Below are 24,457 nucleotides of genomic sequence, written 5' to 3' on the forward strand. Positions count from 1 at the left end.
ATAATGGGAATTGAACCGGTGGCCATATCTGGAAACTGCGCTACCTGTTGAACTACGCCTCGCCCTGGCAATATATTCTGAACAATTTTGCTAAAATGTTGCACAACCATGATAGTCGTTGCAATGAAATGAATAGCAATCAGTTTGGTTTGGATTGAAAAAGTTTCAAAAAAATCAAGCTAAGTTGAAAAAAGATTAATACTAGGCATCAGAGTCTTTCAATCAATTCGCCACAAACTTGAAAGTGGAAAATACCGGTACACCCCTACAGACCTCGAAGTAAAACGTTGGCAAGATTATTGTTGGGATAGTTTGCCACCCTAAATTTAAAGGTTGGCGTCAAAGGAACATAAATTTTCGTAAAGTGATATTCTTTAATGAGAAAAATTGTCATTGCAAATAATAGCCATTTTCCCCCAAAATGGCACGAAATTGCTGTGATGGCTGGCTGGGATCCGTACGTGTTCATTCAAATTACTCACGTAACTTTGCCGACGATTTGATGGTGGCTCAATAACCATGGCGGGTTTATTCCACTTTGCTAAGTCTGAGCTTAAAATACTTCCAATAAAGAAAACACTTGAATGAACATTTCGCTCAGTCAATGTTTTCACATTGGCAATAGGAAATTTTATATTGAGCCCAAGATGGATGATCGCCACCACACACCACGTGGTCTTATGGATGAAGTCGGCCATTTTAGAAAGTTCTTCATCAGAGGTAGTAGGATCTATTGAGATGAAGCTCGACCCCGGGAGCTGAATCGGAACATTGGATACAAGGGTGCAATCCCTCAATCCACTGTCTTGGGATATTTGATCAAAGATGTTTAGAGCTAATGACTCTAAATGACCAAGCCACATGGCTGTAGTTTCAGCGATGAAATCTGAACCTGTTGTATCTACCAAAAAGGCTCGAGACCGATTTATTTATACTTTTTCGAAAAGGTGAGGTGGCTCCCTTGGTTGCAACCTTTGCCAAATTCAATTACAAAAGGGTACAATTACTTGCTGTCTTCAGCCATGCCAAATGATCTGATTCCATGACAATCATCCGCACTGCAGAAAGTGTTCATTAACTTTAAGCAAGTCATCCCAAAGTTGTTAGGAACTCTCGAATATCGTACATATCATACTGATGAGACGAAATTTACTGCAGGCCTACACTGTGGTCAGATATACAAGCTTCATTTTTTTATTCGAATAAATGCGATCACATTGAATAAAATTCACTCAAGAATGCCGAAAAGTTGTTAAAGCTAAGTAAAAAAGTCTAAAACAAACATTGGCAAAGGGGACATACAAGTTTTCCAAAACAGTCTTTTATTGTGTTTGTGAACCAGTAGAACATGGAGAGGAACACTGAGGTCGAAAATGAAAATTTTCGAATGTTCGAACGAAATGAACAAAAGTGTGGGGCTCTACATTAAAATTGAGATTGCTAAGGAATGGTTTCAAATTCTGTGCTCAAGCTCTAGGGAAAGAGAGCACATGTAAAGTTTATCAATTTCAATATTACAAACAAGTCAATATTCCAACCATGAAAGCCGTTAGAGATCTTAAAAGTGTGAATATCGAATTAAACAAAGATAACCCTCAAATGGCAAAATCAGGGCAATGATTGGACTACCACTTCTACATAGACTTCGAAGGTGGTAAGAACCATTGGCAATCTTTGCAGGGAGATTGAAAGCATAGAGTTTTGGAGTGTCATCAAGTCTAGTGTCACACTCCACAATGTTTAGGCAACGATCAAAATATCCCCCACAATTTGACCAATTCCCTTGGCCATCGTGAGAATGGATCTTCTCTTGGAGCATCAAAATCCCCTGATTTTTGAGCCGTTTTTCCTTGAACAACTCGCTAATTGTAACGATGGATTGACGAGTTTGAAGAGTTCGAATAAGGTTCCATTTTCAAACTTTCGTCCCTCCAAATATTTGGATAATCCATGAGTGTCTATCACGTGATTTCGGTGTTCTTCGGGATTGATTTCCTTTTGGCAATGACTACAACTCCCAGGACTCACACCAAAGAACATCGCATGGATATTATGGAGTTCAACCCAGGAATTGCAGTCCGACGCCAAAAGTCCATCAATCCGTTCTTTGTCGCCGAATGTGCCAGAGTGACGCGCAACATCACTCTGGACAACGAAAACCGATTTCGAATTCAACCAGCTCCTGACGCACTCTGGGAAATCTCCAAAGCCATGGATCTTCAGATTCCTTTGGCTTTGCCAAGACGTGTGATTTCCCTTGTCTCTTGGACAACGACTTGTATATCCCATCTTCTTTCCGAATTTCTTCCCAATTTTGGGACAGGGGAGTGAACATCTGCAACCTGTGTGTTCTTCTCGGCAATCTTGAAGTGTCTGGATTATGATCACGTTTCCAAGGATATCACCCGGTTGAAGAACTTCGACCATCGACGATGCGGCTTCAAGTGGAATTCGATGATTTTTCAAGCGTCTTTGGCTGGGACCTTCGGTATCTACTATCAGAATGCCGGTTTTTTCAATCGTGTCCCTGAAACTTTGGAAAACAGGATGAGCTTCAATGTCCTCTTTTTTATCATATTTTCCGATGCATAATACACGACCTTTTAATTCCTCCTCCATTATAGTAAGGAAGTCTCGAGTAAATTGATGAATTCTTTCTATTATCGTTCCAGCTTCCTTCATCGTGAATACGGGAAGAATTTTGAGACCCATCTCTCGCCTCTCGGAACGATCGTTCCATGGACTGTACTTCACGTCGATTTCCTCACGGTCGCGGACTGCCGGTGGATGCCAAGTCGGAGGAAATTCTTCCAGAAAATCGGGTAGATTATTATTCACCCCGAAATCCATATCGTGTTCGCTGGGATGGAGGTCGATGAGGTCTTTCATGATCTGAAACTGAAGTAACGTGAGAAAGGCCCAGTCGGATGTACTATTTATTTTTCGCTTATTCATTTGTTTTTAACGTTGAAACAATAAGCTTGATGCCAATTCCTGACTGGCATGTTTTCCCACCCCATCTCCGGCCTTAAGTCAAAAGATTCAAACCAGGTTTAGTTTAGTGGTTCAACATCTAGGGGTAGCAATTTTGAAACGGGTCTTTTCAATACTGAACCATCAGAATCTCTTATGAAGACTTGTCTGACTCGTCCATCTTGTCCTCGGCTTAATTCTTTAATCACCACAAATTTCCAAAGTCCCCTCGGCAATTGATCGTCAATCAGCACCACCAACTCTCCAACAGAAGGTTCTCTTGTCTCTTGACGCCATTTTCTTCTAGGGTGCAACTGGGGTAAGAACTCGTTCATGAATCTCTTCCAAAAGTGATCTAACGTCGTGTTTAGACACTTGAATCTTTCATACAGCGTCAGTCTTTCCTCCAAGGGAGGACAAAGTGAATGTCCACCAACCAATCCCTCTGTACCTCTGTCTTCTTTATCTCCGACAATTGTATTCCTTGTAGATGAGGTTCTCTTAGTAAGACTTCCGACAAATCCAATGGAGTCAACGAGGGGCAAATTTATCAATTAAAAGGCGTTGTTAGGGCAAAAAGATAGGTAAAAGCAATTTTATGCTCACGTGGGTTTATCATGATTGGCCCAATTTCAAAGGAATAACTTAATTTGCACTTTGATGTCCTTTAACTGATCTTTTTACCTTGGTGTTTGCAAATTATTGTGGTTCTACTCTCCAAAAGATAATACATAGAACTGTACATACAATTGGAGCTTCTGGATTGGATCGGTCAGGCCTGAGTAGCAATTGCGACTTGGACATGGTCCTTCAACGCTGATTATTGAACACAATGGTCGCAAATACACTTGAGAACTTGGGTTATTGATCATTCAAAGTTCATTTATGACAGAATGTTCCGGCCAATGAAAGCTATAATTGTTGTTTTATCTAGTAGCGTGGATTGTCAAGTTGGCAAGCAACCTGTATGGCTTTCAAAAGTCAAACTTGACTCCAAGTCTGGTGGAGAACTGGGGTAGTGGGAGCCATCACCTCAACCACCCTGGCAACAGCGTCCTTATGGGCTTGGTCATCAATTTGTGAGCTGTGCAGCCCAAATAAACCGAACAAAGCTCATCATTTCTGAATGTCACTTTGGCCCTCAATTAATCTGTCTTTGGAGGCCTTCGTATCGTACTTGAAATCCGGGGTAAATGACACTCCACCAGCGGCAGGTCTTTCTTGGGAGGTACACGACCTTTGAAATCTCCGAACACTCACTTTTTACACGAAATCCCTACTTACATTGATCGTATTCCCCACGCCATTAATGAGGAGTTTGTTGATTGAGTCAAAAGTCGGCCTCTCGGTGTTTTGGCGGGAAAGATTTGAAAGAGTATTCCGTCCGCGTCAGCCCAGCTGTCCCTGTCATGGTAGAGCGTTCATTAGGGCATATGCTTTGAGGGTGGAGGATTAACGATTTAAAGTATGAAAGTACTGGCCGGATTTTATATGCTGCAATAGGAAGAGTGCCGTCATAAGAAGCACCATTTCTTGAAAAAATATCTTACATTTTGAGTCGATGAAGATGTCTTTGCAAAGAGACAATTGAGTGAGCGTGACCGAATGGAGTTGTATGAATTTATCTCAATGTTCATCGACTGAAATGAAATTGATTACATGTACGCTGGTCTCAAAAGTTACTAATTGTCACAGTTTTATGGAGTTGTCGCTGGAATTAAGCTATTATGGTTATGTTAACAACTACAATTGCATCACAGATCTGGGAGGAATAACTATGGTATGTCTTCAGTTCATTTCAGTGTTACAAGAGTGATTCGTTTGTTTTGAGGATTCACAACTAGATTCCATATTGCTATAAGCTCATTGGCCTGGCTGAAATCAGGAGAAAAAAATAATTCTTTAACTGAGAGCCTCTACATTTATTATTGTTTTAAGTGTCATAAATTATCGCAAAATGCCATGCATAATTTGAACAACATCAAGTAAACAAGAATAGAGATGAAAATTCTAGATTCCATGCATTCCCAATCCAATAGAAGTAGGTCAGACCTTCTTCAGAATTGCCATATCATTATAAACATCATTAAACCCCCTCAAATTCTAATTTCCCCCTCTTACAAGATATAATTAAAGCTCTGAAAATATGATGAAAGCTTCAAGTCTGCTGAAATATTCAGCATCATTGAACTAACTCTTTTTTGCTCATGTAATACCTTTGCGTTATATTATTCTACCACCATAATGCCATTGTTCAGATTGACTTCAATTGTGAGTGGGCTGAGATTGTTTGTTGGTGATGGCGCCTCCCTCCCTCAAATCATCAGATTGCTCATTGATCGGACGCAAGATAAACAAGTGCTCATTGGCAACAAGCGTATCACTGACTGATCCATTGAGTGACTCTTTGACTCTTTCACCAGGAAGGGAGGTCATCGTTCGACATTTGAATCGTCGAAACTCGTCGAAAAACGAAGCACCACTCAATGGAAAGTTGTTCAAAGGACACAAAGTGCACATCACGTGAGTACAAATTCACTTCCCTCAAGGGACAATAGGGAATAGGGATCTAAGCACGTATTTAAAGACATTGTTTGATTACTTAAGCGAGTGAAGCGTGCAAGTGTCTCCGAAAGAGCAAGTCAATCATAGACACTCCATCTGAGTTAATGTAACAAACGCCTTTATCAATTCACGGATAAGTAGCAATACAAAATATTTAGAGAAGCTTCGCCTTCTTCCGTGAGTGAACCACATTCAACATGGATGGACATGGTCTAGTAAAAATGTATTTTCATCTTTCGTTAGCTTTTGATTTGCTCAAAATGACGACAGTCACGGACTGAATTGACGAAAATATGTATCATAACTGAAGTGAAAATCAAATGCATGCCTATACTTGATTGACAATAGCAATGAGCTTGATTATTACTTTGATGTAGAGGGGTCTTTTGCTTTTTAATTTGTTCAGTAAGTGAGTTACCCGAATAAAGTATCCTATTTACCATGATTTTGAAGCAAGTTTTGCATATTTGGCGTATTAGCCAAACGTACCTTTAAAGACATTTATAATCCTATGACTTCTTTTGATTTTGTTCGGAATAACGACCTGCATTTTTCATTTTAAAGCATTTTCGTGATCACGAAAAGACATAACGAAATTGAATGTACGAAAGTAATGAATCTTAATAAAATACGTGCGTTCGACATTCATGATTAGTAGTTATCAATTCATAATTTAGAGATATGTCACAATAAAGGTTAATATTATTGTTATGATTAATTTGCTTGACTACGAATGAGATGAGTAATACAAAAATCATGAAGGTCATGCCCACCGCTAACATACAGTACAATACTTTATGACATCTTTATTAGATTGTCAACCTTCCTGTTAACGAATTTCAAATTTAATTTGACAATGTTTTTTCTGTGATGACAAAACCTCTCAAAAACCTTAAAGTGATGTTACTTTAAATGATTAAAGGATTATGAGTTTAAACAAAAGGAATGATGGTTAGAACTTAAATTCAAGTGAAAGTGAAGGGCATTTTGAAGGTTTAGTTTTTGTATCATTAGAAACAGATTTGCAATAAGTATTAACCCATGCTTTATGTTTCAACAATGATTCAGTATTTAAGCCTCAAAGGCTAATTTAAGGATTGGCATTGAACAAGCAAACTTATAAGCCATATGGATGGAGTACACATTCAAAGATCGCGATTCACGAAATTGTAAATCACAAATAGCACAAAATTGTGTGAGAAATCAATTGATCATCCTGCATGCGAACATTCCTGTTTCGAGAGAGTGGGCAATGCTCAAAATGCAGACGAAAAAAGGCATCTCCCGTACCATTGAGTACCTTCCTTGGTCTCCTACATATTAGGGAATTCATCATCAGTCCATAAAGGAAGGCATATTCTTAGGCATTGGTACACCAAATCACGAGTGAAATTCAAAGCTATAGCGAGAACAACACTTTCCAAAGAAGCATTCTTTTCCTGTGAAACAAGATTAATATCTGTAAACAAACGAATGTTTGCTGACCAATTGGCGAGGATCTGAATTTGGGATTCTAATACCTTGACCAAACAAGATTCAGTCTTTTTATGCGATGCAACGTCAAGAAGCTGGACCTTTAATCAATCGTACTTAGGAGTGCCTGTTTTCTTTGCCTCAGCTTGACACCGGAGGGTATGAAAATATCTGGCTCATTATCCCAAAGTGAACTGGTTTCAGTCAGAGCTTACATATTGTACGATCAAGCGCATTCTAACTTGAGCTTCTTAATTGATAGTCATTCGAATCCGATTCTTCAGGTAAGCTTATTGAACCTCTTCTTAGACATATAAAACGGGAATTCAAGAGAAAGCAAAGCAAAGCGGGACGAAAGATCAGTTATAATCAGAGCAAAATGACATTATCGAAAGGGATTATAGTTTTGGTAATTTTTCTTTGATTTTCATCTGTTTCGATTTGATACGATTCCTACATAACAAAGACAACAAGAGCGAAATGGCAGAATTAGATTCATCTTACACTAAAAATAAAAACTGGATCCCGTACGGATAAAAAAAAAAGCATGGCTTACCAATAAAACCATTTGACAAAAGGATAGAGAGCCCAGTTTTAACGCTCTTCTCGATTCACAGTATAAATAGATATTTGTAAAATAAAATTTTACTTGTAATTGGTAGGAATATTGGGTGTTTTGTTTAAAATGCCAAGATTATTCATAGATTTCGACCAGGTGACAGAAATGTCTCCGGACACTTTCTCAAAATGGTTGATATTGAGACCAAATACAAATTTGGCACCAGAAAATATGCTGCTTTCTAAATGGACAATTTGTTTTTGAAATCATGTCAATGATTATTTGGGGGAAAACACAAGAGTGGTGCAAGGAAAATTATCCCTCGTTCTTGAGCAAGGAAATGTGGCACCCTCCTCCTCCCCAGATTTGAACCCAATGGGCTTTGCCATCTAGTCAAATCTGGAGAGAAGACTGAGGGGAACAGTTTAAAGAGTCTTCCTGATCTCAAAGCAGCCCTATCTTGGGCAAATTTACCTGAAATAGAGGTCCGTACCTGCTGCAGAAGTGCTCGTCCATGTTTTCGGGCCGTAAAGACCGTGGAGTAACATATTAATAAAATAATTGAATGATGATGTTTAATAACTTTGTGTTTCATACGTTTACTTCGCAACATGCCCACAAAAAGGCCTACAAAAGAAATTTACCGTGTCCGGTTTCTTTCGTGTCACCTGGTAAACACTGGATGTCTGACGACCGACCACTCGGCTGGCAAAACAATACAATGGATGGTCAGTCTCCAGGGAATTGATCACAAACCGATTTATTGTACTGTTTAGCCAACCGAGTGGTCGGTCGTCCGCATTTGGTCTCTAGAATTCTATGGATGATTGAACTCCATGAAGAGCCATCAATTACAGTTTCGAGCATCGTGCTCGTGGAGTCTTTTCCTAAAATTACCTAATGAACCTAATGCACCTAATGCAGAAATTTGAGCTAATTTTTACATACACGTTTCGTAATAATGAGAGAAGTGATTCATTAAAATCACAGATTGAAGAGCTTTGATTGTAATTGTTCATTCTGAACTCAATGCCACTGTAGCGGTATTATGAATGTTTCAACAATGACTTAAAAGGTCTAGTATAGCAAAACAAGCATACCATTTTAGGTCACCTGCTATTTATTTGTTTCTAGACAATCATTTGAATTGACCTTCGAATTTTGAAACACACACCTTTTGAGATTGGAGTAGTTTGAACTTATTTCCAGGTTCAACGACTGACATTTCAGTCCTAAGGTGAAATTTCTATTACCTGCACAGTTTCCCTCTTTGCTTCCTAGCATTGGATTTGTGATTGTATGAGAATACCATTGAAATATCCATATGAAAGCTTGGCGCAGTGTGGAGAAAGAAAGCTCACAATAACATAAAATTGCTGATTATTACGTTAAATTTCTATGCTCCAAATATTTCTTTTCAGATTACTTAACATTTCTGTTCAGTATGGGTTTGATTTGGAGCAAAAGTGAGTACGAACTCTCGCCTGAAATGTTGAAAAAAGTCAAAACAGAAACAGGTTTCAGCACCCGTCAAGTGCATCGATTGTTCAGCCGATTTCAACAACTCGACCACGACAACACCCAATACCTGACCAAAGAAGACCTCCATCACATCAAAGAGGTATGATTAGGCATGGAGTCGGCCAGGAATGGAGAGAAAAGCTTTTTGAAACCTTGCCAGAAAATACTGCAGGAGTGCGTTGCCTTCTAATCAGCCATGTGAAGTAAAGGAAATTCTAGGAAAAATTTATTGCGGCACCATAATTTGGACATGCTGTAAAGGGAAAATTCAAACAAAGATCACAGCCAACCTGAACCGGCATAGACTGAATTTGTCATTTATTTCAACGACTTGTTGAAGAAATACGTTTTCTGATATTGAGATAAGATGTTCGTATAATGAAAGAACTACACCAACAATTGACACACAACTCACTCGTTAGTTAAAGTTTAATTGAATCGCGGTATGAGTTACCTCTGTTGTTTGTATAAATGTTTTCCCAACAAAATCCCTAAAATCAGCGGGCCGTTCTATATTTGTCCATGAATTTTATTTACCTCACATGACTAATTGGGTGGATAGAAATGATGCAGCACTCTCCCAGCTGTCATGCATCTGATTGGGAGGGAAGGCAAGGCTAAACCGTCCTCTGACGGGGTTTTGTAGATTCCAAAAAGGTTTCCTTTACAGGCCTTACAGCCTTCATGAATTAGGTAGGCTCAATCATGATAATCAGTGTCGGCATTGACCTTTATTTCAATACCCTGTAGATCATATTAAATCCAGTGGGCGATCGCATTGTGGACTTCTTTTTCGTCGGAAACATCGAGCACTTGACCTTTCCCATGTTTGCTAGAATATTTGCCATATTCAGACCTCTCAAGAAGCACACACCCAACTCAGACATTAACTCCAGAGAGTCTAAGGTATGGGGATTGCTCTCAGCGATATCTTTTATTCTGCCTCAAGAAATAGACTTAGGGAAGCAAAGGGAAATGCCTACCTCAAAGTTTTTGAACGTCTTTTATATATTTGGAAACTAACAACAATAACGTCAGCTTCACTTTAAAAAAATACCATTGTGTACTTTGTTTTAAGAGTTTTTTATATTTTATTTGACTATAGTGACCTATTTTGAAAGTATTTTGTGATAAATTCCATCACGGATGAATTGCCTGGGTTTTTTTAATAATAATAAAAAATTTAGAAAGGTGTCGAGTATTGGCTATGTGAATTTTACCGCAAATGCTGTGCAAGAAAGAGGAATAATATTTTTGGGGTTTTCAGGAAAAAACAATTCAAGTCGGTTAACAGGTTTTGGAACTGAAAAAATATATTCTCCCCCCCCCCCACTGAATCGTCCAGTCCAAGATTTATGTTTTCATGGGGAATGTATGGTCTAAGATGCAAATTGGCATGGAGAATCAGTATCCAGAATAAGTTCACAAGATCCCACTACTCAATTAAAAGCTGGCATTTGCAGATTCTTTGCTTGCCATCTTCCTCGCATCCACCTCTATGGTAATGTTTCACATTCATTGAGAGAGAGTTTCAGTTCGAAGAGTTAAGGATGGGGCCTTGCTAAGGAGCGAGGTATTCCCACAAAAGAGGAAATACAGGATTGGATTCATACTTGAAAATTTAATGAATCAATACCATAAATCATTTAGCAATGAATAAGTTCAAATCAAACTCCATGCTGACTAGATATCATTTTTACGAACTTTTCTGTTCTTTTTTTAATTTTTATTGATAAGATTGATTCGCTAATATGAAAAGACGACCAAGAGCTCGCTCGAATTTGATTGCTTTGCCAACATTATCGTGTCTTATTTCATGGCACACAGTCACAACTACTGATAATCTATCTTTTGGCAAATTTCATTGTCTTCTAAAGACCGAGGTCTAATCAGAAATAATCAGTCCATTACATTATACCATACGCGGTGCTAAAAGACTCAAAAGTAATGACAGTATATAATACGTTTATTTTCATGACTGTTTGTGTACATACATGATGTAAATTATTCCTTTACTAATGATTCCATCGTTAATAGAGTTATGTTATTCAAATCCATACCAAAAAGTAGCTACCAATTTGAGCTCATTGATTGTCAAACCAATAAAATACACTCGTTAACTTTAACTGCTGGACCCAAGTCTGTTTTTTTGAAGAAATTGGCTGGAATTTGGATTTCAAACAGGATGAGTTTCTCTTGTTTGCCTTGAGTCGATTAAATAACTCGAGTCCTACAAAAAGTCAAAACATCAAGGGACTTGCACGAGGCCCACTTTTGCCGGACTCGCCCCTGCACTTTTAATTTCCTAGTTCAGTCTGAGCTTGTGGTGAACAAAGATGAACTTCTGCCGAGCTTATATGCCTTCTTGAATTTGAATTCAAATTTTGGGTTTGGGGATGAACAAAATCTATCTAAGCATCATTTGAACTAACTTGATGCGATGCTATTTAACTTTCCAGCTGAAGTTACTATTCAGTTTGGTCGATTCCAACGAGGATGGAAGCATTTGCAAAGAGGATCTTTTTGAGCTCCTGGAAATGATGATGGGAGCCAAACTCGGGTAAGTTAGATCCGAAGTTCTTCATGAATATATTTATATAGATCTTTGCTTCAGTGAGGAACAATTGCACTTGATTGTGGATCGAGTTTTGAGTGAGGCTGATGAGGATCAGGACGGGCTAATTAGTTTGGACGAATTCCGAAAGGTAACCGAGGATTTGGACGTTCAAACCGAACTCTCTTTTATTTCGTTCTCATGATCGTCAAGGTCATTTAATAGTCCAACTGAATACTACGAATTATACCAATAGCAAACAATGCTCGTAAATGTTGGAAACCGAATACTACGAATCATACCAATAGCAAACAATGCTCGTAAATGTTGGAAACTGAAACTGAAATACAGTTAATGAAAGCGAAAAGGTGAATAAAAGGATCATGACTACTGACTTTCTACTAGAAACTGGCAGAGTGCAAATCTAACTATGATTATCCACGAACTTCTAGAGATGTGGACTGCGAACGGAAGCCAAAGTTTCGTATCTACTTAACCGTTCAGCACTTCATACGACCACAAAATCTGGTTGAATAGCTGAACTTGGGAAAATTTGAGCCCAACCTAAGTTTAGGGAACTCGGGAGACATGGTCAAAGTTATGTAGTAGTAAACGCAACATAAAATTCGAATTGTCGGCCTGCTCTTGGTCAGCAACATAAGCTTTTGACATCATAACTTTGAAACTATTCGTCTTTACTTGTAGTTTACTCAAGTTCGAATTTCAAAAAGTCGATACATTAAGATGAACCGACTTTTAATATTAAGGCATCGTCCTCAAAGAAGTTGACGAATTAATAAACATTGAGAAGATAAGAGGTCATAAGATGAGGACCTGAGAGATCCCACGTGTAATTATTTCCATAATTGATTGAGCATTAATAATTAAAAAAATGCAAATTTTGCAAAAAAAAACTTGCATATCCCAGAATTTTCTGCAATTTTTGCAATTTTATGAGCAATATTTGACATTTTTCTGAAAATCATTATCCAATTTCAGCCATTTCAGCATAAAAAATTCTGCAATTTGGAATCTTTTTTAAATGCATTTCTGTCAATTTTGGAGAAAAAATTGTAAGACTTGAAGTTTTCCTCTTTTTTTCTCGAAATTTGTTTGACATGAAAGTGCAAAAAAAATTACAGACATATTGACAACCGCCTGCGAATATATTTCATCCATCCATTTTTGCAAGAACAGTGGTGCCACCTTCGTGGTAGATTCAGGAGCTGATGTCAGTGTTTTCCCAGCCACCCCGCGGGACAAGGTTGCTAAGGTGGTCGAGGGGGCGGGCATGGTAGCAGCAAACGGCTCCGCCATTCCCACTTACAACACGCAGAGTATTCCGCTGCACCTGGACGCAATTTACCCAGGAGTTCGTCCTTGCAAATGTGGCGCGACCAATCCTTTGCACGGATTTTTTCATTGCCAACGACCTCACCATTGACCTTCGCCACAAGAAGCTCGTCCAGAGAAAGACCCTCTACGCCGTGGACTGCGACATGGGCGGCAAGGAAGTCGTTTTGGATCCCTTCATCTCAACTCTGAGAACACCCTATGAGGATGACCCCTGTTGGATGACGATCTCGGACGAGTTTCCGGGCATCTCCACTCCAAAATTCGACGTCCCCACTGCGGCTCATGGCGTCAAGCACTATATCCCTATACAGAGGGCCCGCCGGTGCATGCCAGAGCTTGGCGGCTGGATGGGGAGCAGTACAAAGTGGCCAAGTCCTCCTTTGACGAGATGCTCAAGAAGGGCATCCATCCGCCGCTCTTCTTCGCCCTTGGCGTCGCCACTCCACGTGGTCAGGAAGGCCGACGGCGGGTTCCGACCCTGAGTGGACCACTGCGCCCTCAATGTGGTGACCAAGGATGATCGATATCCAATGCCCCCTGTGACTGACTTTACGGCAAAGCTTCATGGAAATAAGATCTTCAGTGTCAGCGACATGGTGCAAAGGTTCCATCAGATCCCCATGCCCCCCCCATGGACATGTCAAAGACTGCCATCATAACGCCTCTTGGGCTGTTTGAGTTTCTGAAAATGCCTCTTGGGTTGAACAACGCCAAACAGGCCTTCCAGCGGCTGATGGACCAGGTATTGGGTGGCGTGCTCTGCGCCTTCATCTACATGGACGATGTCATTTTGGCCTCTCTCACAATCAAACAACATGAGAAGGACCTGAGGGAGATTCCCTCTCTCCTTGCTGTTGCCAGAATAGCCATCAACTGGAAGAAGTGCAAGCTCGGCTGCTGCAAAGTGGCGTATCTGGGCTTCGACGTCTCTGCTGAAGGCTTGCGCCCACTTGAGGACTGGGTCTCAGACCTCAGAGCCATGGCCCTCCCCACGTCAAAAAATGGCATGCAGCGCTTTCTGGGCTCTATGAACTATCATTGCCGTTTCTTGCGTGGTATAGCCCGCCATCTTGGGCCCCTTATCCCGGCCACAAAGGACTGGAAGGACTATCCAGTCAAGACCACTCTGGCGATCAAGGCTGCTTTCAAGCACGTCAGGGAAGTGCTGGCCCATGTTGTTCTCCTCCATCACCCATGTCCAATGGCCAAGTCCAGGGTCTCACTTGACGCCTCTGAAATTGCCATTGGCGCTGAGTACGGCCAGAAGGGCGCAAACGGGGTGTGGCGGCCCATCTCCTCCTGCTTCAGGCGCCTGACTGACGCCGAGAGGAAATATTCTGCTTTTGATAAGGAGCTTTTAGCCATCTATGTCTCTATTAAGCAACTTCCGCATTACTCTCACAGCTGCCTCCAGCCGCCCACATGCCGCTAGTGTTGGCGGTCCTGGCTCCCACCGTCAACTAACACGCCTTGGTGCACGACTCGCCAGCCCTTGCTGAGGCTAAAAGGTTGTTTCCCTCTCTCACCCTTGCCGTGGTCAATATCCATGGCATAGACCTCCTCTGCGACCTCTCTGCGACCTCTCCGCAGCCAGGCCGCGCCCAATTATTCCGCAAAATGTGGCGGTTTGCGGCATTTTCATCTGTTCACGCCCTCAGTCAGGCTGGGCCTTGTCCATATTCAAGGGATGTGGCGGCCCGCTTTGTCTGGTCTTGCATGAAGTCCGACGTGCACGCCGGGTGCCTGACCTGCCCGCCGTGTTAGAAGGCCATGGTTAGGGTTCATGTCCGGACGCCATTGACCCGCCGCCCACCTCCAGATTGCAGGTTCAGCTCCCTTCACGTGGATCTGGTGGGGCCATTGCCACAGAGTGAAGGAATGGTGTACCTGTTCACCATTCTGGACAGGGCAACAAGGTGGGCAAAGGCTGTTCCTATTCCTGATGCCTCTGCTGCCACTTGTGCAAGAGCGCTTGTGCGCCACTAGATTGCGTGCATGGGCGTTCCTGACAATATCACGAGCAACCGAGGCGCCCAGTTCACGAGCCACCTCTGGGCGCAGCTGGCCGACCTTCTGGGCATCTCATTGAGGAACACCATTGCTTGCCATCCTCAGTAGAATGAGCTCGTTGAATGGATGCACTGTACCGTCAAGGCGGCCCTCAAAGCCAAGCTCTCAGGCACCAATTAGATGGACGAGTTGCCTTGCGCCCTGCTGGGTCTCCGCACAGCGTGGCGCGAGGCTGGTGGCCTTAGTTTGGCCGAAATGGTGTATGGGGGGCTCTTGCGCCCTTCCGGGAAGTGTCTGGCGCCAACACCACGGGACGAGGTGGCTGGCTACCCTCTGCTTGAGTCTCTGAGGCGTGGCCATCATGGCGTGGTCCCACCCCCGTTCGACTTCCACGGGAACCTGCTGTAGCATGTTCCTCAAGATCTCTCCTGCGCAGACTTCGTTTTTGTGCGGCATGACGGACACAGAGATCCCCACAAGACCCATACGACGGACCGTTCCCGGTTCTTGAGCGGCGCGCCAAGACCTTTCTACTTGACCTTGGCGGCTCTCCCTCCACCGTCTCTCTTGATTGCCTCAAGGTGGCGCAAGGGGTTGCCCCCACCGATGTCCAAGCGCCAAAGAAGCGGGGCGACCGCCCAAGTGGTGCCCCACAGTGGCACATGATCATGAAGACCTCAAAGACAGACGCCATCTCCCCACAAGACCTCAAGATCCTGGAGACCAGACGGCTGTCCTTGCCCACGGGTGGCCTCTGCCTGACGCGCTTAATAATTCAGGGCGTGTGTTGTGGAGGCCCATTCGCTATGCCAACGTCATCACCTTTGGTATCGTTCCTTCATGTGACTAGTTTCATCTTTTGGTCACTGGGGGGACTCCTGTAGCGGTGATGTTTTTCCGCCTCGGTTTGCATGTCTAGCCATCTGATGGGCTGCTTCTATCCAATCAGAGGCTGTGTGGACGGGGATAGTAAAACAAGGATCGACTTCGAAACGAGAGTTTTTCATTCTTTGAGTGAAAATAAAACCAGATTCATACATCGTCTCCATCTTGGTTTTATTTCCCGCAATATACTATATTAAAGGTTGGGACGTGCTCTGTTTGTGCAACATTCTTCTCCTTTAAAAGTCAGTCCCTTTCCAAGGGGCATATGGAAATGGGTAAGAGATGGATATTTGTGGTAAGAATTGGCCTGCTGTCATTTTCAAGCAACTTGATAACAATGTGATCTTATCTCCAACATGTAATGAAACATAATATCAATAACGACATGGTTGCGTAACATTCTCACTCTGGCATTTTCAATATGCTGTTGCAGAACTCAGGTATCTTTTTATCATGCAATATTGAATTTATATGTACAAGATGCTGATAAAGCCGATTGGTTTTAGAGGCAGCTTGAACAATGCAAATATTCCCCAGGTTTGCTTGTTAAAAGGTCAGATCGCAGCTCTCTCACTTGGCCTTCCATCTGATGATAGCTGTCCCAATTGTGAGATATTTTGGCTTCGTCGTAACATCCAACATTTATTATTGCCTCACCTCCATTCCTGGGCTCAGGAATGGCCGCATGTTTCCCCATTTAACCTGTTAGAGCACCAAATCAAGCAGTAATTTATATACTGTAAATAAGCTTGACTTGGCTAGCGTGGGATCAAACTAGGATTCGCAAATTGGAGCCGGCAAATAGATAGATAGATAGATTTATTTCAGGAACACTTTGATCATGATTAAATAATGTCGGAATTTTATCATTGCGTTAGCATCTTGATACATCAAAAATTTCATGAGCATGTAATTCCTCAGGTTCTGGGTAAGCAAAAGCTTGTTTTCACCAGGACCTGGGCAAATTAACGAAGACATGACATAGATAGTCAATAATGTTACAGAGGCCAAGCTGCAACACGATAACGTGAGTTGGAAGAATTACAAAATCAAATTGAAAGGCTTGTAGGAAATCATATCGGTTTGAAGTTATAAGAAAAGAAGGGACTAAGAAAAAGATACAGAAAGAAGAACATGAAAAACAGAGCAAAGCAAATAATTTCAGTGTTAATTTGTTATGTTTACTAGAAAATGTGAGACGACTTCAGGAATGGGAGGAAAATTAATAGGTTTAGAATTGTATTTGGTGCATGGAGTGTTTTGATGAGATTGAGCGGCTGATAATCGTAATAAAAAATAAAAATAAAAATCATTTCTTAGGATTTTTGTTGGCATACATAGCAATTTTTGAGTTTGCACGGAGCAATAGAGTACTTCTGTAAGAGATAATCTCTGGTTGTTTGGGTGAATTTAAGTCTGGTTAGATCAATGCCTGGAGGGTTGAAATTATTCCACTCGTTGGGAAAAGCAAAATTCGGTAGTCTTTGTAAAAGTCCCGACTTGGCAACTGGAGTAATTGCTCTCCAACCGCCAAGCCGAGGATTATTTTTCCATTTGAAAATATTAATGCATGGTGGAAGTTCTTGCAAGCACGACTGCCTCATCACTTGAACGATTTTAAGCGTGCGCAAATCTTGCAATTTTAAGAGCTTGGACTCATGAAACAAAGATTCAGTGTGAGAAAACCACCTCGCATTATTTATCCAACGTATAGCTCTTTTCTGGAGTATGGACAAGATCTTCAGTTTCGTACTTTGGCCATAAAATTCAATACCGTATTCCAAAACACTTCGGATAAGTCCATTATAAAGTTGTTTCTTTACAGTTTTGGGCACTGACTTGCGAATTCTGTTCAGACTGAAAAGAATTTTTCGAATTTTGTTTGCTACACTATCAATGTGACAGTGCCAGTTGAGTTTGCTATCGAGTTGCATTCCCAGAAATCGTATGGATTTTTCATTGGAAGTGGTGGAACCCACCTCCTCTAACCTACATCCATTTACATTGATATTGAAGTTAAAATTACAATTTTTGTGCCTGATAATCATGAATTTAGATTTATCTATGTTTAAAGTTAATTTATTTATTTCTAACCATTTGAAAATACGTTCCAGTTGAACATTTGTTTTCTCCTCTAGTTTATCAGGTTGGCTTTCAAAACATTGAAACGTCGTATCATCAGCAAACATAATGCATTTCAAATTGCTATGCTGAGGCATGTCGTTTATATAGATCAGAAATAAGAGAGGTCCAAGGATGCTGCCTTGAGGAACCCCACATTTAACTTTCAGTTTCAAGGACCTAACATTATTTACCTCGACATACTGGTACCTCTCAGAAAGGTAGTTTTTGAACCAAACTATGGACCTACCGCGGAATCCGTAATACTCCGGTTTTTTTATCAATATACCATGATCAACGCAATCAAAAGCTTTTTTGAGGTCCAGAAATATAGTCAGTGCCATTTTGTCGCAGAGATTAGCAGAAATATTTTGTAGAAATTTTTGAACTGCATGCATAGTGTTATGTTGTTTTCTAAAACCAAACTGTTCAGGGTAAAGGAGAACCTCTACTTCTAAAAAGTTAGCCATTTGTTTATGAACAATTTTTTCTAAAACCTTGGAGAAACTTGGCAAAAGACTTATAGGGCGATAGTTACCAGGTAGTGATTTGTCACCTGATTTAAAAAGTGGAATGACTTTTGCAGTTTTCCATTCTGTTGGTATGTATCCGGACACAAAAGAAATGTTCACTAACCTCGCCAACGGCACTATTAAAGCTGGAGCTATATGTTTTAGAATTCGGTTTGACAGACCGTCCATTCCTGAACTGTTTTTCGACTTGAGCTCATTTATCACCGCCTTTATTTCTTTACATTTTACCCATTTGAAATAAAAATTTCTCGACTTTTTGGGTCCTAATCCACCCATGAGCTCTGCGTTATGAGAGGGAAAATTGCCGTTTAAAGTTAAACCTATGTTTGCAAAATAGTTGTTAAATATTGTCCCAACTTCTTTTGGATCAGATGTGATTTGGTTTTCTTTGTTAGATTTGAGACTAAAAGAAACTGTCTGTGATTTTGTCGTGTTACCCATTAGTTCATTCGCACCCTTCCAGAGGGTCTTCAATTTTTTTTGATTCACTTTAAAAAAGTTCTTCCAATGTATCTCTTTGGCTATCCGCACTAGCTTGTAATATAATTTAGCGTAACTATCATAGGTGGTTTTTGACTCTATATTAGGATGTTTCCTGAATTTATTTAACAGTTTATCTTTCTGTTTTCGTGACGTCATCAGTCCCCATGTCATCCAAGCATTTTGTTTTGTGTTCCCTTTATTGCATCGTCTTTTTATTATTGGACAAGCTATATCAAATATCTGAGAAAACGTTGTCTCAAAATTGTTAAATGCCTGCTTGGGGTTTTCCATATCTAACACCCAGTCTTTGGCTTGCAATAAATCTTTTAGTCTTTTTAGATTAGGTTTTCTTGTGTCTCTAATTTCTATATCCTTGGACAGGGTCTTACTTATTACTGATTTCATGCTTATTGAAGTAAAAGTTGCAATTTTTGCAAATAGATGCTCAACCAAAACAGGACCACAGCTAGCCTCTTCTTCTCAGGTATAGTAAGTTCAAATCATCGTGCTGAGAGGTATTGTGACAGAAGATAGCTTTTATCAAATATTGCTTGATTTGGAAGGCGAAAATAGGCTTTGCAGCCCTTCATAAGGATTCAGTGCGTATGTTTTGACAAGTTTATTTGCAATTTTTTTTGCAAACTCAGGTGAATTTTATTGTGAATTTGCTGTCAATAAAGACCAGATTTATATGCAAATTTTGGCCGGCCTTAATAATTACAGTTGTTAAAGTTAAAGTTGTTAGAAAACCATTTATCTTTAATCTAGCAACTAGCACGTCGTGAGACAGATAACCAAATATTTTTCCCCACTCGTGTGTTTTTAATGCCAAATTTGTGCCCAGCTTGAGTTTGAACCCCAATTGCAATGGGAACCCGACGAGTAGCAACCCTCTGCCGATGTTCCCCAAAGATCATTTTTGGAGACTTTGCAAATCAGTTTAAATGAAAGCCTTACAAGTTTGACAAAGGTTCATGTCCATTGTAAATTTCGATAAGCAATGTGATTCCTTCAACCAAAAAACAACTACAAAGAAATGCACGAAGTTAGGAAATCCTTTACTGCTAGAGGATGAGATATATATGAATCCGCCTAACTTGTACTAAGATGAAGTACATGTTTTATACACATTGTTTAGATGGAGAGCATTACAAGTTCGACAAAAGTTCCAGTGTACTTAGTTAGTATGATCTAACGTACATTATTCGTCATTCCTTTATATTCTTGACACCATTTTCTTGTGACCAGCCATGACAATTTCAAAAAGCAATGCGATACCACCAACAAAAGTTCCAGAAGCCAAAAGTATTATAGGAGTCCACAACATTTCCATGCTCATCCTCAAATTCTCCGACGATTCAGGCTGAGAACCAATCGATGTTGAAGGCAGAGCAATGATGGGAATAGGTTTGTTGAGGAATTTTTTAAATATACCAACTTCTTGGTACATGGTGAAGAGATGGTTGATATCGGGTGTATATGGAGAATATTTCTTGATTCGTAAAGACGTGTAGAAATTGTAAAGCCCATCATTCGATATCCTCAGATTGGGAAAACCCAACGTCTTTTGGAACAAATATGAGTAAAGGACGTTTTCGCCAATGGATATGTAGACATCTCCTTTGTTAAGCACTGCCGCCTCCACTTTTGGTTCAAGTATCCCATCCTCTTGGACTGATGAGTACCAACCACCCATTTCTTCAACTCTGTCCAAAACCCTTTCAAAAGCTGGAGAGACCTCAAACTGACGAAGAAAAATGAACAGTACATCTGCATGCACAAATTTGTTATATTTGAGGATGTCCTCATGATTGTTGATCTCCGGTTCCAAACGTGGTGCAATCAGATTGGTTCTCAGGTTGGACATGTAAAAGCTTACCATTAGCAGGGCAAACACCGACAATAAAAGGGCTAACATTTTCCCTGAATAAACGAAGTAATCTATATATCAACGATCAATATCAAATGGATTTCGCACTGCTTTACCTGCAGACCAAGACGGAAACCAATTGATCTTATGGGGCTCGACGAAAGTGCTGAAAGTGAGCAAAAAGAAGTCAACCGGGTTTCCAGGGTTATTGTACAATGCTTTGTCCTTCAGCTCGAATTTATACACATGAAACATGGTCTGAAAAGTGACCGAGAAACAAGTCAGAGCGATGAACATTGCAATCCAACTGAACATGTCGAATCCTTTGACCACATTCCCGAAAGACACTGTCTTTGTGGGCACCCTGGTAACATATCGGAGTTGCGAAAACAAAAGGTAGTTAGACAGGTCGAAGACTTTGTTATTCTGGTAAGCCAACAACCCCGGGATTGCACCCTGGAGCTCACCTCGAAAAATCTGGAACATGATGATGCTGTTTATTCTTTGACTCGTTTGCGTAAAAAGGTGTTTAAATATAGTGTTAAAATGCAGTAAAACAAATATATTTGAGATCCTTAAGTCACTGTATCTTGTCCATACCAATGTATCCGAGTTAGGAAGTTTACAAAAAGCGATGAATGGTCATGTTCCTGATTTCTGATGGGACAATCGCGCAATATTTTGCTTAAACTCTTCTGGACCTGATCTTTAAGGGCTACCTCTAAAGCACCAAGCATCTCAACTAATCAACAAAGGCGCTCAATATTGTTCTAAAGTCCGAGGTACAGACTTCACTATCTACTCGACGTTAATTCAATCTTTTGTCCGACCTTTAGCCTTAAGTTATATTTCTAAAGCTCACTTTTTGGTGGCAGTTTGCTAAATTTTGAGAATTGCGGGACAAAAGTGACTCACTCTACCTAGATCGTACCCAAAGGCAAGAAAAATGTTTCAAATACTGTTTACATAGTATATTTTACGCAACATAACATTGTTCTAAATCAAGAGTGAGTGGCTTCCATTACAGTGAACAATATTATACTAAACATACATAATGTTATAAACAAAATACGAAAACAATTTCTTTTTACAACTTTGAAGAATGGGGAAATTATGAAAGGTCCTCACCTGAGCCAGAAAATGAGTTGAATTTTCATTCAAAGTGGTCACATCTCCCACTATTCCCAATTGAAATTCTAGCTCCATGTGATACTTATCCGCCAAAAGTCGAATTGCCTCCGCGTCAGTCCCACTAACGGAATCGTCTCTTTTGTCAGCAAAGATATTTGGTAATAGTCCATGACAGCCCACATGAAATGGTTGTTTGAATAGCAGTGGCAAGCATCTTTCTCCTCTCAAACCAAATGGGTAAAGAAAGCTCTTCCCAACTCGCCAAAAGTTCTCATTGAAGCGCCAATAACTGGACTTCATGCGACCACAATAAACATGGGCATGCTGCAAATACACAAAAATAGGGCATATGCACAGGTTGGCTACCACAAATTTTGATAATTTTGACCTTAGACCCGTCAGAACCTGATTTTTTTGCCTCTATATTTGTCAAGCTAATGCATGGGAGTCAAAATGTAATTCAAGACCGGTGACAATCACATGCCTGCCCAACATTCGTCCCCAGATTCTTTTTATTATATGTCGCCAAAATTATTGATGATTTCAATCGGACTACTTTTGATGTGGAAGGAGGTGTAAAGCAGACGACCTTCATGGAAAACCATGCCCTCGTTTTAATTGAAGTGGCTTGAAGTCCGTTCACATGAATACACGTGTGGTTGATGGAGGAGATTTGGGGTGTAGGTGCTTCGGGTAGGCCACATACATGTCTAGAGTCGGAGGGGTGGACCAGCAAAGCAAGCCATCATTGTCCAATTTACTTCCGATAGGAAGGCAGTGTCAGGTCCGGAATCAGAGTGGTTCTCCGTTGTGGGTGTGGTTTAGCGTCTAACAGTCTCCTTGAGAAAGAGGTTTGGGAGGAGAATCGAAACGGGGACCTATCCTTTGTTAGGAAACTGCGCTAAACACTACGCCACGTCTCCTCCCTTGGAATGCACAATTTATATATATAAAAAGAGTGTCACTGGTGGCGGCAGAGCTGCTTTTACGAAATCTGAATTCGGAAAAACAATTAAAAAACCAGAACTTTGCAAGTAAAAAAAGTTGGTAAAAAGTGCAACTAAGAAAAATGTAACGTGATATGCAAAAATGCAAATACTCCTGGTTCAATTCACTCTTGTCAGAAAAACCAATAGCAAAGCGATGCTACAAAAAATGACATAAGCAAGTGAGGAAGGGTGCACAAAATTTCTCTGTAAGCACTCTACTCTTCCGAATATTTTTAGGAGGCCTAATTTCTTTCTTATAGTGCGCCAAAAAGCCAAGCCAAAAGGATTTAATCATGCTAATTTCCTAAATAAACTCTCAATACTGTTTGTGCTTCGAACAAGAACACCTTGCATCATGGCAAACATTTGTGATTAGGTCGTGCATCAATTATGCTGACCATAGAAAAGGAAATAATCGAGGTTTTGCTTTGTATTTTTTCAATATTTTTATATTTACCAGGCAAGGAAGTGAAATCGTTACAAAACTTTGACCTTTTTGAGCCAAAATGATGAAACATGGAAAAATGGAAGATATATGAACAAACAGAAAATGCAAAAAACAATGCATTTGCGTTTCCTGGACAGCCCTGCTAATACCTAAAGTCTATCTGTGACCAATGGCTAAGTTTTGCCCAACGGAAGTTTGGATGCCTGGGTTTTTGCACCACATAAATTGAGTTCAAAACAGTTCATTGGTCTCGCTAATATTAGTAAGTACATGAAAACCTCAAAAAGACTTACGTAGTCTGAATTTTCTGCTTTCTCAATTATAACGGCAGGTCTTTCCCATTTCCTCAAATTGAGGGTTGAAACATCTCCTATGAAAAAAGCATTCGAATGCATGTTCCTTTCGATCAGAGTCTTCACATTTCCGACTGAAAAGCTGGTATTTGAGCCAAGGTGGATGATGGCCACCACACACCAAGTGGTTATATGAATGAAGTCAGCAAACTCAGCGAGATCTTGCTCATGATTGGTGGGATCAACAGAGATAAAACTTGCGCCAGGGATTTGAAGTGGAACATTAGAGACAATGGTGCAATCTTTTAATCCTGAGCTCAGCCTGACTTGCTCATGGATATCTTGGCTTAATGACTCCAAGTTATCCTGAAACATTTTGATGACTGCCCATGGGAAGATTCTAAGACCCTTTGACTATAAATTTGGTCGTTCTAAAGCAAGGAAGAAAGGAAAAATATGCCGCCTTGATTTTGACCTTCATGTCTTGTTGACATTTGAATAATCTGACACGGTGGTTAATTCGGTTTATCAAGTTTTCGGAAAAATGCCAGAACACATCTTAGTATTTTCCTTGCGTACAAAGTCGTGAGAAACAACTTTTATTCAATGGCTTACATGATTCTAGCTCATGTTACAAGCATACTGTACATTCCTGAAAACAGGTTATAAATCAGAATTTCAAACTCTTTTTAA

At 40.5% G+C, this 24,457-nt stretch overlaps 4 protein-coding genes across 12 annotated transcripts in view; 1 reads left to right on the forward strand and 3 right to left on the reverse strand.

Annotated features, from left to right (window-relative positions):
- LOC131881869 (uncharacterized) overlaps positions 1–897 on the reverse strand; it is a 6,370-nt gene extending 5,473 nt beyond the window's left edge. The window contains exon 1 of the mRNA XM_059228855.1: positions 483–897. Within this exon, the coding sequence (XP_059084838.1) occupies positions 483–863 (381 nt within the window). The 5' untranslated portion in view covers positions 864–897. The remainder of the gene's footprint in view (positions 1–482) is intronic.
- A 268-nt stretch (positions 898–1,165) lies between these two features.
- On the reverse strand, positions 1,166–4,391 carry LOC131881870 (uncharacterized). 5 transcript variants are annotated; one of them, XM_059228856.1, is made up of 2 exons: positions 3,721–4,248; positions 1,166–2,898 (listed from the first exon to the last, which is right to left on the reverse strand). In XM_059228856.1, exons 1-2 carry the CDS (start codon positions 3,775–3,777, stop codon positions 1,819–1,821), a joined length of 1,137 nt encoding a protein of 378 aa, XP_059084839.1. In that variant the 5' UTR covers positions 3,778–4,248; the 3' UTR covers positions 1,166–1,818. The 5 variants fall into 5 exon arrangements, with proteins under 5 accessions (XP_059084839.1, XP_059084843.1, XP_059084840.1 ...); XM_059228860.1 differs by lacking the exon at positions 3,721–4,248 and adding an exon at positions 4,258–4,391 and having other exon boundaries at positions 1,167–2,892; XM_059228857.1 differs by having other exon boundaries at positions 1,167–2,892; positions 3,721–4,247.
- A 786-nt stretch (positions 4,392–5,177) lies between these two features.
- On the forward strand, positions 5,178–12,039 carry LOC131881872 (calcineurin B homologous protein 1-like). 5 transcript variants are annotated; one of them, XM_059228861.1, is made up of 6 exons: positions 5,178–5,496; positions 8,992–9,036; positions 9,095–9,191; positions 9,842–9,997; positions 11,551–11,651; positions 11,706–12,039. In XM_059228861.1, exons 1-6 carry the CDS (start codon positions 5,273–5,275, stop codon positions 11,848–11,850), a joined length of 768 nt encoding a protein of 255 aa, XP_059084844.1. In that variant the 5' UTR covers positions 5,178–5,272; the 3' UTR covers positions 11,851–12,039. The 5 variants fall into 5 exon arrangements, 4 of the variants coding, with proteins under 4 accessions (XP_059084844.1, XP_059084845.1, XP_059084846.1 ...); XM_059228862.1 differs by having other exon boundaries at positions 5,346–5,496; positions 9,088–9,191; XR_009373407.1 differs by lacking the exon at positions 5,178–5,496 and adding an exon at positions 7,191–7,295.
- A 7,945-nt stretch (positions 12,040–19,984) lies between these two features.
- Positions 19,985–24,457, reverse strand: LOC131881868 (uncharacterized). The gene is made up of 4 exons (XM_059228854.1): positions 23,765–24,457; positions 22,032–22,358; positions 21,020–21,380; positions 19,985–20,956 (listed from the first exon to the last, which is right to left on the reverse strand). Exons 1-4 carry the CDS (start codon positions 24,137–24,139, stop codon positions 20,250–20,252), a joined length of 1,770 nt encoding a protein of 589 aa, XP_059084837.1. The 5' UTR covers positions 24,140–24,457; the 3' UTR covers positions 19,985–20,249.

The sequence above is a fragment of the Tigriopus californicus genome, chromosome 6, assembly GCF_007210705.1.
Source record: "Tigriopus californicus strain San Diego chromosome 6, Tcal_SD_v2.1, whole genome shotgun sequence".
Lineage (NCBI taxonomy): Eukaryota > Metazoa > Arthropoda > Copepoda > Harpacticoida > Harpacticidae > Tigriopus > Tigriopus californicus.